Source organism: Schistocerca piceifrons, chromosome 4, assembly GCF_021461385.2.
Source record: "Schistocerca piceifrons isolate TAMUIC-IGC-003096 chromosome 4, iqSchPice1.1, whole genome shotgun sequence".
In the NCBI taxonomy this organism is placed as follows: Eukaryota; Metazoa; Arthropoda; class Insecta; order Orthoptera; family Acrididae; genus Schistocerca; species Schistocerca piceifrons.
The window spans coordinates 322436036-322455380 of record NC_060141.1 but is presented as its reverse complement, the minus strand read 5'-3'; the positions used below and the strand labels follow the sequence as shown (position 1 = coordinate 322455380).

The 19345-nt window shown below is 40.3% G+C and overlaps 1 protein-coding gene and 1 pseudogene across 1 annotated transcript in view; one reads left to right on the top strand and one right to left on the bottom strand.

Annotated features, from left to right (window-relative positions):
- The window catches only part of LOC124795818 (neuroendocrine convertase 2), a 1530590-nt gene that overhangs the window by 685615 nt on the left and 825630 nt on the right, over positions 1 to 19345 (bottom strand). Inside the window, exon 6 of the mRNA XM_047259899.1 lies at positions 3008 to 3045. Within this exon, the coding sequence (XP_047115855.1) occupies positions 3008 to 3045 (38 nt within the window). The remainder of the gene's footprint in view (positions 1 to 3007; positions 3046 to 19345) is intronic.
- On the top strand, positions 16461 to 16578 carry LOC124796656 (annotated as a pseudogene).

The window sequence follows — 19345 nt, the reverse complement described above, 5'->3', positions numbered from 1 at the left end:
TCATTAAAGTGATAGTTCGGTAATTTTCACATCTGTCAACACCTGCTTTCTTTGGGATTGGAATTATTATATTCTTCTTTAAGTCTGAGGGTACTTCGCCTGTCTCATACATCTTCCTCACCAGATGGTAGAGTTTTGTTAGGCCTGGCTCTCCCAAGGCCGTCAGTAGTTCTAATGGAATGTTGCCTACTCCCGGGGCCTTGTTTCGGCTCAGGTCTTTCAGTGCTCTGTCAAACTCTTCACGCAGTATCGTATCTCCCATTTGATCTTCATCTACATCCTGTTCCATTTCCATAATATTGTCCTCAAGTACATCGCCCTTGTATAGACCTTCTATATACTCCTTCCACCTTTCTGCTTTCCCTTCTTTGCTTAGAACTAGGTTTCCATCTGAGCTCTTGATGTTCATGCAAGTGGTTCTCTTATCTCCAAAGGTCTCTTTAATTTTCCTGTAGGCAGTATCTATCTAGTGAGATAAGCCTCTACATCCTTACATTTGTCCTCTCGCCATCCCTGCTTAGCCATTTTGCACTTCCTGTCGATCTCATTTTTGAGACGTTTGTATTCCTTTTTGCCTGCTTCATTTACTGCATTTTTATATTTTCTCCTTTCATCAATTAAATTCAATATATCTTCTGTTACCCAAGGATTTCTACTAGCCCTCGTCTTTTTACCTACTTGATCCTCTGTTGCCTTCACTACTTCATCCCTCAAAGCTACCAATTCTTCTTCTACTGTATTTCTTTCCCCCATTCCTGTCAATTGTTCCCTTATGCTCTCCCTGAAACTCTGTACAACCTCTGGTTTAGTCAGATTATCCAGGTCCCATCTCCTTAAATTCCCACCTTTTTGCAGTTTCCCTCAGTTTTAATCTACAGTTCATAACCAATAGATTGTGGTGGGAGTCCAAATCTGCTCCTGGAAATGTCTTACACTTTAAAACCTGGTTCCTAAACCTCTGACTTACCATTAGATAATCTATCTGAAATCTGTCAGTATCTCCAGGCTTCTTCCATGTATACAGCCTTCTTTGGCCCTATAAAAATATAATTCCGACGCCAAGAAGTTGTGTGACAGGGAGAGGCAAACAGTACTGTCATGACTGCGTCGCCGCTATGTCAACAGCCAATGCAAATTACACCACCAGTTCCACCAGTTTTCCACAAAATTGTTTGTATTTGGCACTCAGTAAATGGACCAGATATTTGTGAAATTTGGGTGATCTTAATAACAATCGTAGTGTTGCTAAATATTCTATCTTACACCCGTGATTATGCCAAATCACAAACCTGGACATGAATCCTATCCTATGGAATTTAATTTCGAGTGTCCTAATTTATAATGGAAAGACTCATTTGGCAGCTGTAAAAATAAGTGTGATTGCTTTGTAATGTATGGAGTTATAGTATTTAAAGTTCAGTTTTATAGTTTCAGACATCCTCCGCTTCCAGTGCATTTTTAAATCACTCTGCTGTCATTTTCTCAAATAATTTGGCTTGCCTGAAAATAGTAAAGCTGACCTGAAGTGAAAAACATTATTAATTGTATGCTTTCATGCCATTTATGCACTTTGATCAAAATTAGAATGTTTTATCAGTGTTCCGTTTATGAGAAAGTGTTTGAACTTGATTTAATGTTGTGTTGGCATTTACGCAAACTATATTTTTAATAGGTTAAAAGACTGCTTATCAAAGCACATTAGTTATTTAAGGAGTTATAGTTTGTTGTGCTTTACTTAATTAATAATTGATGAGAATGCTTACCATTTCTCATACATACTTGTGTAGTTTTGGTAGTGAGCATGGTTCTTCAAACCATGACAGTTTAAGAGCCCTCATGTACTAGGCTAGTTAGTTAATGAAGAAAAGCAAAGGCTCCTTAAGACTCAGTGTAGTTATATTTGCATTCTGTTTAATTGCTTCAAACCGAACTTAAGAAAGAAATACTTATTGTATTAGCTATTCTATTACAAGTTGTTTAATTCACAGGCACAGAGACCCTGTACTAAGCAATGATGTCACAGTGTATGATCATTAATAGACCCCTGATTTAACTCAGAATAATTTCATGCTCCTCCCTGTTGAGTATTGCTACTTGTTTCATGTGTGTTGGTGACTGGTTCCGTAAACTGCTGCATCTAGTTCATTTAAGGTACGCGTTGTTACTGTCTGCTGTCTCATTGGCCGTTTGTTTGTCTGACTTTCAAGTTAGTAGTACATTTATCTGCAAGGTTAGGTTACTTTGTTGTGTGAACAGATATAAAGAAAGGGTTCAGTGTGTGCGTGTGTCAAGGAATGTTAGGTTGGCCTTAGCACTGCCTTCTGCTTTATTATTTTACTTGACACAAGAATGCCTAATTAGGCTGGCGAACTATATTAACACGTAGTGTTAGAACTTTCTGGGAGAACGTCTGTTCCTGACTCACCTGTTTACTGTTGGTTATACTCTGCTGTAGTGTTTCGGAAACGAATCTCAGTTTGATTGTTCTGTTCCCATTAGGTTATCTCACTGTCGCAACTTTCGAAAAAATTCCTCATCGGTTTAACGTTAGCATCGGTTGCCGTTTAAGGTGATCGGTGTTACCGTTACAAAGGGAGGAGCATGATTCTGTGCTATCTGAATAGCTCCTCAACAATTTTTGGATACATGTCGGTTACGTACAAAACGAGATACATTGTTTTTTCAATCTTCTAACAAATGTAAGATCTGGCACTTAGAAAGTTTGACATTTTCTCTCTTCGTTTGTTGGTTTCAGCACTCAGAGGCACATCTGTTTGAAAGATCAGCTTCTTGGTAAGAGTAATGGCTTTGTGTGTATTTTCACTGTAAGTAATTAATTTTGTATTTTGTTTAAAACAATTTGAGGAGGAAGACTAACTATTTTTTTGCTGGCTGTAATTATCATTTGGAAGGAGGTCATGTTTTGCAACAGACATTGCCATCCTTAAAAGAAGGTGATAGAAAGTGAACAAGTTTGAGTTATATAATACATTGTTTGTGTACTTACATAATTATGTTTGAGATCTGGATGCATATAGTCCACACCTGCAACAAAAACAAAGACATAAGTATTTCTTTAATATCAGAAGCCCCTGAAAACAGTGCATCGAGACATGAGACAATGTAACAGTCTTGCCAAATAACAGCGATGGCGTCATTACAGGTCTCTTCCGGTGTATATTAAGCTACTTGATACAAAACTGCTTATAACGCTAACTCTCTCATCCATATTTAATTATAGCTGGAATTGCTCGATTTCTATGATTATATTGATTCGAACATATATGCTACAAATTTTCTCTGAGATTCTATTTACATCCGCTTTAACTGTTTCAATATTTTAGGTGACAGCATGCGGTAAAACTTATAAGTCGCTTCATCTATAAGAATATGGTGCAAATGCTACTGTTACCCTCCAGGAGACTTGATGTTAAGGACACTGTTTATTCAACATATCTATTCCTCTACAGTATACGGAATGCTAACTTGTACATGCGCAGTGTGAGGAATGGTGTGGCTCAACGATGTAAACTGTACAAGAATCGCAGTTCAAATAGCCTAGTCATTACTTCACGCCACGTCACCCACAACCATTCACGTCATACGAGTTAACTGTTACCCTGCAATAAATTTGTTTCGTTAGCCTCACTGTATCTTATGGCCCAAGTGCCGATGAAGTGACTCAATGTTTATCATTTGCAATGTACTGTATATAAAATAGAGAGTCGTGGTGCACTTATACAATGAGAGAAATTTACATGTTAGTTTAGTTTTCTTCGTCAACTGTAAATTAAGTGTTGAAGCAGGCTGCCACCACCACAATAAAGAAAAATTGAAATAAGGAATACAAAATACCGTCAAATTTGGCATATCATACGATTCCTATCAAACTTTAACTATACACGGTGTATTATATTTAATGACAAAAGCTGCCACGGATCGAAGTACACGATGACAGAAGACGCATGTGGAATGACTGCATATTTATAGTTACTAACAGTTATCGACTTCAGAATTAAATATTGTGCTCGTTGGTAGAAATATATTTCGAATATAGAATATATAATAGAAAATTTCACATTTTAAAAACGTTTTTACTGACTCAGACAAAATTTCGAAGTGAAATCAGTGGACGCTGTTCGCCAAGAAATCATAATACTCTCGAAAAGGATTTATGTTTACTAGAATGTTTTTGACCCTATTATCATATCAGCTTTCGCTGTAAATTAAGTATACTTGTATATTTTGTACATGTTGTTTCTTTTTTAAATTTAATGACGACAGCCTGTCGGAAAGCGTATATCCAGAATGTTTCGGGTAAAGGTACAGATATTGTGATATTGGTTCCTTGACCCACTAATTGTCTTCACGCCAACACATCACATAATTTAGTACCTGATGTTTTCTGCACGGACGTAATTGTGCCTCGAAGTTGACTACACCTATCAGTACAGAATATCCCTTTTGCGTTGAAGTATCCGCACTTCAATAGTTGACCTGCAGCATAGGGGAAAATAAACATTAATGGCTTGCTTCTACCATGCATACTTGGAGGTACTAAGCTGGTATGATGTTGTTCAGTACACCTCCTCAGTCATCAATGGAAATATCTTCAAAGGCACTCCTGACATCCTGTATAGTTGATGCGTGTAAATATATTTCTATTTAGATTGTTCTTTCGTTGTAAATGTGTCACCAGGTCGTAGAAACAGCAATGTTGTTAACACCTGATGAGGTGAAGTACTCTAAACAGCAATTTTCCAAATCCCTACGTTTTAATGCCTTGAGAATATCCTCGAAGTCCTGTCCAATCTTTCATACACACGTCATTACTTGAGAAGCGAGAGGTTACGTCTATGGTGTTATATTTCACTACACTACTGTGTAGCTCGTTGGGTAATTTTTTAGCTGTATCACGGATAGTCCTCCCTAATGGCAGACTATAGCTCAGATCAGAAGAAAGAAAATGACTTTATCTGATTTCGACAATACCCATCTCGCAACAGGGTTACTCTGTAAATCTCTAAATCAGGCAAGCTGGACACGGCTTTCAACCAATGTCAGTCGAGAGGAGTATAGGAATTTGTCTCCTTTAGTCCAGCCTTGCTAAAACATATTTTCCAAGAGTTCGTTGACACATACGGTAACGAATCTGATGTCACTACTTGTGGAAAGATATTGTACCATTTGCGCAAAAAGCGATCTTCCCGTCAGTGCCTATCGACAGGTACGGGATGGTGTTTATTTTTTATCTTGTTTTTAGGTTACTTTTATTATTTCTTACAGTTTTCCTTATACTCCTTATTTTCTTTCATTATTTTATTCTGGTTATTTCTTGTAATTCTAGCCTTTTTAGTTAAAACACCTATGATTTTGGTTCACTTTTGATTCAGAAATCTCGAAGAGACTCTTTAGTAACTGTACGAACATTAGTCGTCTGTGCTGAACGTTGTTATATCTACAGGACAATGTTGCAAACATTTTCGTGTTCTAGACAGCAGTGCAATCTGACACGTATGCATTTGTAGGTAGGTTGTAAGTAGAGGATTATTATTTGTCGCCAAGCTGCGCGTCTTTCAGACGTTCCGCGAGCGGACTGAATTATGTGATAGATTTCAACGTCGCTTGCAGGTTTCGTGTCAGGCAGATTAACCAGAAACAGGCGGGCGGATAGATAAACTAAACAGCTTGCACCATTTCATGGGACTATGAGTCATTATCGAGCACACACTAAGCATATCATGGCCAGCTGGGCCTGTATACATCTCCAAACGACTCAAACACGAGACCGATAGCAATTATCGTTAGTCTCTCCCATTGGTCCCTATCGACTGTCAGCGTTATGCAGAATGGAAATCAAATAATACTCCAAATGACGGCTGCCTTTGTCATTCGTGTGAACAGACAACACAGGACTGTGGGCAGGACATAAATGAGTTGTTATTGCAGGGCACATTAACTTGACCAGCTGGGCAGTATGTTAGTACAATAATGGGTCCTATGCCTTACGCATAATGCGATACGGAAATCAAACAATACAACATGACATCCCTGTATTCTCTCAAATTTTACTTAGTTGTTCATATTATCGTTTGTCGTCTTTTACGAGTCAAAACAGCGCATGTACTGCTACTGTAGAGGAAATGTACTTCAATGAGAAAAGATGGTAAAATCATTGTTTATACCAGTAAATAGCTCTCTTCAACGTAGAATCTTCGACAAATTTGGAGACGAATTTCTGATTCTTCTACACATGTGTCTGACTGACCTCTTAATCGGTTTTATTCCCATATTCACGGCCTTTGTTTTAGTAAATCGGTCAAACTTCATGTTATTTTAGGTGACTTATCGTAACTCTTTAACCAAATGGTAGGCCAGTCCTGTTTTCCGATAAAGTCACAGGCTATAAAAACGCCAAAAGACGTGAACAACGAATAAAATAGAAAAAAATGTGTTATTTTACAGACAGACGGCGTAACTTTGTCACTCTCTCATGCCTTAACTTGTAGCAAAGTCCCATTTTACACGATTGTACCTAGTGAATGCTATGGAAGTTTCCTAGATCAAATGAATAATAATAATAATAATAATAATAATGAGTTCATTAAGGAAACTTCCATAGTATTCACTAGCTACTGTTTTATTCTTTGCTAGATAAGCAATAAAAGAATTTAATTTGCGTCCTTGAAAACACCGGTCATACCAGTTTTCACCGGCGAAAATCACCTCGCCAAAGTAACAAAGGGACGCACAAAATCTATTGGCTTTCTTTTAAAAGGATTTCACAATTTGTGAAGAATTCGTAACTGCCTTGTGTAAAAATACGTATCACTGGATATTTTGTGTTTTGGACATTGACAACTGTATAACTGTACCATGATGAAAGAGATCGCTGAAGAAGAAGAAAAGGAGAAGAAGAAGGAGAACAAGAACAAGAAACGCACTCAATTTTCTAGACATAACCATAAAAAAAGATTAAACAAACATGTATTTGACATATAAAGTAAAGCCAAACAAGTGCCACTATCTTAAATGTAACTTAAAACCACTTACAGAATCAAAAACAGGCTGCAATTAGATACATGTTAAACAGATTGAATAGGATTACCAAAAAGAGCCGGCCATTATAAAAGAAATAGCATTAAAAATGTCTACAAAAAACAGCAGTAGATAAACTTAACAGGAAGATAAAGCATTATAATGAAAAAAAAGAACCAAACCACGCCAACACATATAACCTGTACTACCACAGAAATGGCCCGCGATGACCCACTATAACAAACCCACACATAAAATAGGTAATACAGTCAAAAAGTAAGGCGTAAACACTGCTTGCAAAACAAATAACTCATTGCAAAACACGTCCCAAAACCAAAACAAAAGGCAGACAGATACTAACAAACTGGTATCTATCGACTCGGTTGCAGAGATTATGAAAAAATATCCATTAGAATGACTGGCAGGACATTCGACACAAGATATAAAGAACACATCAGATCATTGAAATATGGTACAAAACATTCAACATTTGCAGATAATCTAAAACAAGAATAGAACAGACCAGCCAATATTGAAAAAGATATGAAAAACATAAACGTCTGTAAAGACATACACCTCCCTTTCCCTGAAAATTTCCACGTATACAAAGTATTAACACAAAATGAACATTTGCTCATGTCCAAACAAATATTGGAAACTAAACACTATATAAAATAATTGAAAAAATCAAATTAAAAAAAAAAGCCTTTTCCATCCTTCACCCTCTCCCACCTAACCAATGCACGCTTTCATCTCACCCACTATCCCCACCCGTTTCATTTTACTACTTGCTTCTCACCTTTTCCTCCAACTCACTACCCGTCACACTACTATGCACTTACGTTCACTCATAAAAAAGACATCCATCATTACTCTTACACAGTATATAATTACACAGCAACATAATTAAATAGAATAACACACATATAGTTAACATAAAGAACATACGTCAAAGACAAATTAATGGCAATATTATGTTGGCAACACTACAGAACACAATACACACTTATACGCAAAACGTATGCTGTGTAAAACGTAAGAAATGCGTAGTTCTGCATAGCAGCGAAAAATTACTACAAATATCAGTATCTAATGAAGAGAGACACCAAAGACGTGCTAGCGATGGCATTTCTTACTGTAGCCGAGGAAGCAAGCAGAAATTGTAAATATCTTTAACTACCGACCACTGATGATGCTTTACTTAAAAAAAAAAAAAAAACAAAAAAAAAAAAACGAAATGCATCTTATGGGAAAATCTCTAACGAAAATACCTTCAGGAACTGTGAAGCAACTACGAACAACATGGTAACACAGTCCATTACGCACTTCCAAATAATTCTGCGCTCGAAAAGTACGTTCTCATAATTTTCTTCCTAGAATTAAGCACAATTTTTGATACCGGTAGACTTCTCTTGGCCATGAATCCCTTTTTTTCCTACGCTTCTCTGCTTTTTTTGTCCTCTGTACTTCGTCCGTCACGAGTTACTTTTGCTTTCAAGGTAGCAGAATTCCATCACTTCGTCTGTTCCAGGGTCTCTAACTCTGATGTCAATTTCATAACCAATGTCATTAATTGAACAACACTGCGTAATCAGCGTCATTCAGAAATGAAGTACCTAATAATCTCATTTCCACTGCTTCTCATTGCATTCGTCTTTATTCGATTAACTCTCAGTCCATATTCTGTGTTCATTATATTGTTCATATTGTTCAGTAAGTCCTAAAATCCTTTCACACTTCCGCTGATGATAGAAATGGAATCATCGAAGCTCTTCGTTGATATTCTTTCACCTTTAATTTTAATCCTACTCCTTTATTTCCACCATTGCTTCTTTGATGTACAGATTCAGTAGTAAAGGAGAAGGGCTGATTCCCTGTATCATCCCCTTTATAATCCGAACACTTCGTTCTTGGTGTTCTTGTACATTCTCTTGGTTCTTGTACTTAAAGTATATTACTCGTCTTTCCCTATAGATTACCCCTATTTTTCTCAGAATTTCGAGCATGTTTCACCATTTTACATTGACGAACCCTTCTTCTAGGTCGAGAAATCCTACGAGCTTGTCTTCATTTACCTTCTATCTTGCTTCTTATCGAGCACAGCGTCAGAATTGCCTCTCTAGTGTCTTTACCTTTCATAAAGCCAAACTGATCGTCACCAAACAGATCAACATTTATGTTTTTTATTCTTTTGTCCGTTATTCTTGATAGCAGCTTGGATGCATGAGCTGACTCTGCGATAGCTATCACACCTGTCCGCCCTTGCTATCTTCTTAATTGTGCGGATGATGTTTTTTCGAAAGTTTGATGCTGTGTTACTAGTGTCATGGATTATACTCACCAACTTGAATAGTTGTTTGATTGCCACTCCGTCCAATGACTTCAGAAATTCCGAAAGATTATTATCCATTCCTTCCGCCTTATTTGATCGCAAGTCTTTCAAAGTATTAAATTCGACTGTAATACGGGATCACCTGTGTCATCCATATCGATTACCAGTTCTTCTTCTAACACATCATTTGGTTTCTTCGCGTCGCAGAGGCCTTCAGTGTATTTTTTTCGCCTATCTACTATATTCTCTTTTTAATTTCACCGAAGGTTCTTTTGACTTTTCTGTATGCTCAGTATGTTCTTCCGACGGCTATTTCTTTTCCATTTTTTTTAGTTTTCCTGACCCACTTTACCTTAGAATCCCTACACTTCATATTTATTTAATTTCGTATTGAGATATATTGCTGTATTGCTGTCTTTTCCTGAGCATTTTTGTACTTCTTTATTCCATCTTTCAGTTGAAATAGTTTTTCTGTTAACCAAGGTTCTTTCGCAATTACCTTTCTAACATCTGTATTTATCCGTTCAACTTCTGAATTTGCCTTTTTGAGAGACGTTCATTCCTCTTCAACTGAACTGCCTACTGTGGTATTCATTATCACAGTATCTACAGTGTTAGAGAACTTCAAACGTACATCATCATACCTTACTTCAACCTACTTTTCATCATTACAAAATAGTGGTTTGAGTCTAAATTTGATCCTGGGTACGCCTTTCAATATAACATCATATTTAAGAATCCCTGTCAGTCCATTATGTAATCCAGCCGGTATCTCCCGCCCTATTCCAAGAATACTTCCTACTGTGGTCATTTTTGAACAGAGTTCAAATGGCTCTGAGCACTATGGGACTTAACACCTGAGGTCATCAGTCCCCTAGAACTTAGAACTACTTAAACCGTAGCGGTCGCGCGGTTCCAGACTGAGGCGTCTAGAGCCGCTCGGCTACACCGTCCGGCTGAACAGAGTATTCGATGTTGCCATTTGAAGTTTACAGCAGAACTCCATTAGCCGTCCTCCTCTATCATTGCTGCTACTGAGCCCATATTATTCCATAACACTGTCTCAGATTCCCTTCACCACTACCGTGTTCCAGTCACCAATGATTATTAGATGTTCATCTCCATTGATACGCTGAATCACACTTTCATTATCGCTATATATACTTCCTGTATCTCTTCATCTTTTGCTTTCGACAGTGGAATGTATATTTATGTTGTATGGTTTGCTGTCAACTATAATGTGAAATATTACGTGACTGTACTAGCTTAGCGCCCTCTTCTTCGCTCACTTAGACTGTGTGGCCTGTAGAGATTTTTATATTTTTATATTGTTCACAAATTTCAACTCCTTCTAAGCGCTTCACACTCATTAAAAGCATATAAGCATGGTCTTTTTCCTATGTACTTCTGACCAGAAAGCGATTCTGGTATCTGGAGTCCAAAGTTTTTGTTAATCATGGTTTTTGCGTTCTTCTGGAGGAATTCCCATAGCACTTTTCATCCTCTAACAAATATTTCTTTACATCTAACCCAGAAGTGAAATACCAATTTACATAAACTTAGCTTTAAAATTTTTTAATGTAACGAAATATTTGCTTAAAAATATTCATCCCCTTTTGCACTCCCTTAGGGGTTTGAATTTCCAGAAACACTGAAACATGTATTGTTTCATTTTTAACCGACAAGTCAAATAACAATTTTCATAGAGGTAGTTTTAAAAATGCTGTAGTAGTTCTTTAATGACGATATATTTTGAAAAAAAAAGCTTTCACCCACTATCTGCAGCGCGAGATTAGCCGAGCGATCTCAGGCGCTGCAGTCATGGACTGTGCGGCTGGTCCCGCCGGAGGTTCGATTCCTCCCTCGGGCATGGGTGTGTGTGTGTTTGTCCTTAGGATAATCTAGGTTAAGTAGTGTGTAAGCTTAGGGACTGATTCCTTAGCAGTTAAGTCCTATAAGATTTCACACGCATTTGAACATTTTTTCACCCATTATTTTATCCCCATAGAGTTAAATTCCAAAAATGCTGAAACACGTATTTCTCTGCTTCTGACCGAGAAACGAAATATAAATTTTCAAAGGTGAAGCGTCAAAATCGCCTTAATAGTGACAGTTTTCAAAAATCGCTCCATCCCCTATTCCCCTATTTCGAAAAATACAGGGTGTTACAAAAAGGTACGGCCAAACTTTCAGGAAACATTCCTCACACACAAATAAAGAAAAGATGTTATGTGGACATGTGTCCGGAAACGCTTAATTTCCATGTTAGAGCTTATTTTAGTTTCGTCAGTATGTACTGTACTTCCTCGATTCACCGCCATGATTTCATACGGGATACTCTAACTGTGCTGCTACAACATGTGTCTTTACAAGTATGACACAACATGTGGTTCATGCACGATGAGGCTCCTGCACATTTCAGTCGAAGTGTTCGTACGCTTATCAACAACAGATTCGGTGACCGATGGATTGGTAGAGGCGGACCAATTCCATGGCCTCCACGCTCTCCTGACCTCAACCCTCTTGACTTTCATTTATGGGGGCATTTGGAAGCTCTTGTCTACGCAACCCCGGTACCAAATGTAGAGACTCTTCGTGCTCGTATTGTGGTCGGCTGTGGTACAGTACGCCATTCTCCAGGGCTGCATCAGTGCATCAGGGATTCCATGCGACGGAGGGTGGATGCATGTATCCTCGCTAACGGAGGACATTTTGAACATTTCCTGTAACAAAGAGTTTGAAGTCACGCTGGTACGTTCTGTTGCTGTGTGTTTCCATTCCATGATTAATGTGATTTGAAGAGAAGTAATAAAATGAGCTATACATGGAAAGTAAGCGTTTGCGGACCATGTCTACATAACATATTTTCTTTCTTTGTGTGTGAGGAATGTTTCCTGAAAGTTTGGCCGTACCTTTTTGTAACACCCTGTATAAGATTGGCACATTCCAAATTTCAAGTTTCTTCCCTTAGCGATTTGATCTGGGTGATAATGGGCCAGTCATAACATTACCTCTTACGTTTTGAGATAGTTCAAAATAGCTCACTCTCTAACCTGCCTTCGGAATCCTATTCCGCTTGCACCATTTCCTGCTGATGCTGATGTTACGCCACATTCACATGATCAGAGATCCTTATCTTCTTCAATTCAATGACTCTCACTCAAAATAGACAGTGTCTTTGCATTTCTCTTTTATGATTGTCTAAGTTCACTGCCACATTTGGGCTTCCGAAATTCCACCACCTGACTCGTAGAATGTTATCCTTTCGTTGGCTATTAAGTTTTTGTGTCGTTGTCAGCTCTCTTAGCAGTCCCCTTCCAGAGATCCGAATGGGGGACTCTTTTGGAATCTTTTGGCAACGGAGAAATCATCATGATTATTTTCCAATTACAGACCACTGGTGTCTTTGATACAGTAGTTTCCATTTGACTTCTGAATCCTCATGCTATAGATCATTACTGATTCTTTCATCTTTTAGGGCAGTTTCTCACCATGTGGGCGAGAAAGTGCCCTGTCTCTTTCGGCTCCTCCACCCTCTTTGACGAGGCCGTTAACAGAACGCGTGTAACTCCTTAGGCTGAAAGTCTTGGGTCAACATTGCTGATGATTTTTATTTAAAATTTAAGTAGTGGCGTAGTGGCTGGCATCAAACAAGGGACCCAGGATGCTTTCTCTCCAAATCAATGCTTACAAGCAACGCTACGTTATTCCGTGCTGCTTCAAGGCGTGGTGGCACGTGGGTGGTGGCAGCCCATGAACAAATGTTTACAGTGAATGAGAACATGCCATGGCAACTGTCGAACAGATCTACAACGGCACTGGAAACACGAGGTATTGAGTTATCTTGATGACAGATGACGTCACAGAGATCTCGAAGTTATAGTGCACATGAGATATGTAACGCCTGCTGCGCAAATTACCTGCTATGCCAACCGGAAGTAATCGTATTATGTGCCTGGCTACGGAGAAACGACGGCTGATAATTGTAGCGTTTCCTCTGCAGCAGGTGCTTCACCTCTATCCTTATGACGACGCCTCCTTATGCTCATAACGTCCAACGTGGTGCTTGTTTGTTCAGTGTTGTTCGTAGCTCGCACGTTTGTCGGCGTGCCTCTCTGCTACCGCCAGCCGAGGGCTGTGACCGAGCAGTTCTAGGCGCTTCAGTCCAGAACCGCGCTGCTGATACGGTCGCAGGTTCGGATCCAATCTCGGGCATTGATGAGTGTGATGTCTATAGGATAGTTAGGTTTAAGAAGTTCTATGTCTAGAGGACTGATGACCTCAGATGTTAAGTCCCATAATGCTTGGAGCCATTTGAATCATTTGAACCATTTTTTTGCTACCGTCAAAAGAAGCTCCAACGGATGTCGCCGTGGTGGCTGTTTATGTTGGTCGAGATGTCCATGTGTGTGCGTGTGTTGCTACAAACAAGGTCACTCTTGACCCGAGGTAAATAACGTGGCTGTACGAAGTTGCACGGCCGGACGAACAAGGCATCTGACTTGGGCGGTAATCACTTGAGATTGCTGAGACCCTGGAAGGCTTTGAGTGTGGCCCTCCTAAACCCATCGATTCCATTTTCGGACGTCAGCCGTGGAATCCCTAGTAAAGAGAATAGTGATGTCACGTAACGAAAATCGTAGTCTTGATAAGATAGTATTATGCAGGCTTCAAATGTCTATATATGTTTTTAGACGTTTTCCCTCCTCAGACGGAGCCCTATACGATGTTTTCACAACCAGTCAGCATTTAAACGTGATTTATGAATGAGGAAAGCGCTGTATAAGCTTTCCTTGTGTATGTACACAACGTAACAGGTGTTACTCATATATTCTAACCTAAAATGCTTCTCATTTTTGTATCCAATTATGTACCGGGTGTTTATAATCAAACGGTCGGTATTCCTATTGTTGCAGTGCCGGCTGTGTACTTTGCAGGAGGCTGAAACACCGTAGGTATGTTTGTTAATCGGTGCGCTCGCGGAGTATGACGAAAAAAAAAAAGCTACTTTGTGGCACTAGGTGAACGTGTGGCACTTTAAGCAGTCAGAATGTGATGATGATGATGTGTGGCTTGTGGGGCGCTCAACTGCGCGGCCATCAGCACCTGTACAAAGCCCCAATTTTTTCACAATCCAATCTAGCTACTGTCACGAATGATGATGATGAAATGATGATGACAACACAAACACCCAGTCCCCGGGCAGAGAAAATCCCCAACCTGGCCGGGAATCGAACCAGGGACCAGTCAGAATGTGGTGTGGGTGCAGGAAAATGGGAGGAACTATCAAATACATGATAACGGTGGTTCTAGCACGTTTATTACGATACGGTCACGAGTTACAACATATGTTCAGAACTGTCTACCGACTTTTTAGCATGCTGGCTACGTAACACAGCATGGTCGGCAGTTTCTCAGAGCATATCCAATGTAATCAGAGATAGATGTTATCTTATGCCATCCTTCTGCTTAGCAACATTCCGGATACATCCCTGATAGACACGATCTTTCGGATATGCCAACAACCAGAAGTCACATGGATTTGGTTCAGTGAACCTGGAAGGCCACACATCTCGCTATTTCCTAGAGATGAAGCGGCCGTTACCGCAGGTTTCACGAAGCAGACCTTTCAGCTGGCAAGCGATATGTGGTGTCGCCCCATCTTGTATGAAGATAGTGATGTGGGCACAATTACACTCTTGCGAAGCTAGAATCACATGTTGCACAAGAAAGTCCTTATAATGTGCAGATATTACTTACACCTAAAAGGCCCACGACGTGTCATATCCTCGAAGGAAAAAGGGACCGAGAATGGAGGAATTTCTGAAACAACACACACTCACATAAGCAGAGAGCAGCGACGGATGCCGGAGTAGAATCTAACGTGCCTCAGGTCTCTGCATTCACGGCACCATGCAGAGTAAATTGTGCCTTATCTGTCCGAAGAATATTCCCTGGCCTCCTGTCATCCACTACCATGCGTCCCAAAAAACAAAGGGCAAATACATGGCGTTATAGCCTATCTGGGGCTTCATTGGGTGCACATTCTCAATCTTGGTTGGATACCAGTGTAAAATGCGCCGCACAATCTTTTGAACTGTTGAAGAAAGGAGAGAGAATTCCTGTGACACAGCTCGAGCGCTGGCTGCAGAATCTGAGGCTTTTGCTGTCTGTTACAGATATAGCAACTTCATCAGCAACTACCATGGGAATGGGCTGCCTCTCTGTACCTGCTGGACCATTTAATTCACCTGTTTCTCCAAATTTATTTATTAACATGGTCCTGTTCACAGCTGTTTCTGTCGGCGATATCCTCACAGTGCAGCGCTGCTTTTGCTGCCGTTCAGACAAAACAACTTTACCAGCAATATTCTTAACTCATAATACCAACAATCACTTCCCAAAAGAAATAAATCCCTGGCGCCCAGAAACAAATAGCATACCGTCGGAATCCAGGAAACATTTCACAATCTGACTGCTTACAGGGCCCTATTTTCAGCTAGTGGTAGAAAATGGAACTAATTTTTTTTCAGAACACTCTACGAGCGGAACAATTAATGAACATAAATACGATTTTTCAGCGTCTTGCGATGTGTACAGCACTCAGCACTTCAGCACTCAGAACCACTTATAATCGCCTGGAGTACACTTCATGAAAATTTTAGTTTTTTTGCAGGCAGTCTCCACGATGTCGCTATTTTTGTGGATTATGGTGTATTGCTTTCTTCTTCTTTTCTTTTGCGTGATATTCACGAGGGAAAAATTTAGAGAAATGGCACCTGATATATAGTGGTGTGAACAGTACATTCCGTATTCTAGCACTAAATGGATCATAAACGGATATCATCGTTTTGTTACGCAGACCGTACAGTCAAACGCAAGGGACAGACGTCAATATGCAGAGGATGGACAAAAATATGGAAACACTATGAGAAATGTATGCTTAATCATAAATGCATGAGCTAGCCAAGCCTGCAGGTTGTGTTTTTGTATTTCACTGTGCAATGTCATCAATGCGGTGTGTTAGTCATGGTCAGAGCTGCGTGTAAGTAGTTACAAGCGAATTACTTCCAGGCTAAACGGATTCGAAGCCAACAGCCTTTCCGCAGTGGTAACACCGGTTCCCGTCAGATCACCGAAGTTAAGCTCTGTCGGACTGGGCTAGCATTTGGATGGGTGACCATCCGCTCTGCCGAGCGCTGTTGGCAAGAAGGATGCACTCAGCCCTTGTGAAGCAAACTGAGGAGCTACTTGATTGAGAAGTAGCAGCTCCGGTCTCGTAAACTGACATGCGGCCAGGAGAGCGGTGTGCTGGAGTTTAGTTTTCAGTTTTAAATGAATTTGAATGTGAGCAAATTGTTGGTGCTGATATGGTCGGTGCTTCCGCAACCAACGTAGCCGAAGTGTTTGGTGTTTCGAGAGACACTGTATTGAAGTTTTATACCGAATAAAGGTAAGGCGGAAAACATCATCTGCTGTCACAACGCGGATAAAGGTTTGTGTTATCGTGTCACACTGCTATTGAAGAGGATTACGACCAAAAACTGTAGACTGTAGAACTGAATATCGCACTGGAGAACCCTGTCAGAACTATATATATATCCCACGAAGGGAGCTCCATAAGCACAGCATTACAGAGCGAACTGGAATTTCAAAACCACTCAACAGCGATGCATATACTCGTAATAGTAAAACATGGTGCTGAAGCCATAAAACCTGGAGTATGGACCAATGGAAGAATGTCATTTGGTCACATGACTCTTGATTCATACTGCTTTCACCTTCTGGGCGAGTTTACGTCCTAAGAGTGAAACATAGCGAGGTGTTCGGTGATAATTTTGGAAGCCATATCGTGCTATTCATGGGCCGCACAGTTACAGTCTTTGTCTCCCAATGGTGACGCCATCTTTCAAGACGACAGCACGCATGTTCACACGGCTCGCGTAGTTCAGGGATGGTGTTGTGAGCACGAGGATGAATTTTCGCATTTACCATGACCACCACAATCATCAAATCTCAATATTAATCAGTGTTTGTCGTCTACTTTGTAGAGAAGAGTGTGTGATCGCTATCCACCTCCATCATCGTTACCTGAATTTTCTACTGCTTTGCAGGAAGAGAGATACCGTTGAAAACCATGTAAAGCATGTGGTTATCCATTCCGCGACAACTGAAATCTGTTATGAACGCCAAAGTTTTCTTGCACCGTTTTAGACATAGTAATGTATTGTGTTTGTGGTGTTTCCATAATCTTAGTCCCATTCAAAAAGCAGTCACATACGTTTACTGTCCCGATAGAGTGGCTTTGCGTCTAACGTTAAACATAAAAAATACAGACACTCTACTAACTCCATGATCTCTGAGCAACAGTCCACACTTTGCAAAGAGTTGTTCTACTTCACGTAGTTCTAGGTCACTTGTAGGTATCTGAAATTATTGTTAATATCATCAGCAGTGATTACGAACTTCCATTTGCAACAGAAAAGTTGACGATCTCAATCTTCTCAGCTCACTGTACGGCGTAAAAACTGCACTACAAACGAAGCTTGAATAATACACCCTATTTAGTAAATTTTTGAATTATAACTGTGTCTGCAGTGTCTGTACCTTCCTTTCCCTTTATTTACGTTCCACCAAGCAACGCTTGGAGGATGACTCAGTATTTCAGTTCTCGGGCGCCTTCAGAGAGCTTCATACTTGCGGTTAGGTTCATACACTTCTTTGATAAACGTTTTTAAAGGCGTGAGGAGTTAATTAAAACCTGTTGAGAAGCCGCAGGATTTTGTTTCACTCACATCAAAGTTGCCTGAGTCTTTCACCCCCAGCCTGTGTCACCCGCCAAAGCAGTCCTCTACGGGAGAGGACACTTTACGTTCAGCAGGTCTTTCTGACTGATACTGTCACTCTTTTTGAGGAGCAACGCCTGTTTCATAAACAGCAACGTTGCTATTGACTTCCGAGTGGATGTACGAGATACATCGAGGAACAGTCTCCGTACAGAATGGAACGGTAATCATAATACAAGTTGCTTGTCACAGTCTTAGCTTTCAAAATTTTTTTTCTTCTACGAATACTGGTTCATAATCATACCTATAATATGAAATTTCCTGGCAGATTAAAACTGTGTGCCGGAACGAGACTCGAACTCACGATGTTTGCCTTTGACGGGCAAGTGCTCTACCAACTGAGCCACCCAAGCACAGCTCACGACCTCTCCTCGCAGCTGTAATTCCGCCAGTACCTCGTCTCCTACCTTCCAAACTTTACAGAAGCTCTCCTGCGAACCCTGCAGAACTAGCACTCCTGGAAGAAAGGATATTGCGGAAGTATGGCCTAGCCACAGCCTGGGGGATGTTTCCAGAATGAAATTTTCACTCTGCAGCGGAGTGCGCGCTGATAAGAACCTTCTTGGCAGATTAAAACTGTGTACTGGACCGAGACTCAAACTCGGGACCGCAGATGGTAGAGCACTTGCCCGCGAAAGGCAAAGGTCCCGACTTCGAGTCTCTGTCCGGCACACAGTTTTAATCTGCTAGGAAGTTTCATATCAGCGCAAACTCCACTGCAGAGTGAAAGTTTCATTCTGGGTACTTCAAAGATGTTCCGTACCAAGAGATCGATTGATGAAGGTATCACAGTCTTTCACTAGCTGAGAAGGGATGTCTTACGTGATTTACCTTGGCGAATTGAAGCGGTGGTCAACAGCAGGCGAGGGTGATCATTTGTTCCCTGTGTGCATGCGCATTTGAATCTCAGAAAGCAGTATAGTGGAGTCTGTTATCGTCATTAGCTGTCGGAATTTCCAAGTAGGGACCTGTTGCAGCTGCGCTAGAGAGAGCGAAGTATTAACTTGCTGTCGAGGTGCTTTCTGATGCGACGACTAAAAAGTGCCGAGCGGTTCTAAGCGCTACGGCCGCAGGTTCGAATCCTGCCTCGGACATGGATGTATGTGATGTCCTTAGGTTAGTTAGATTT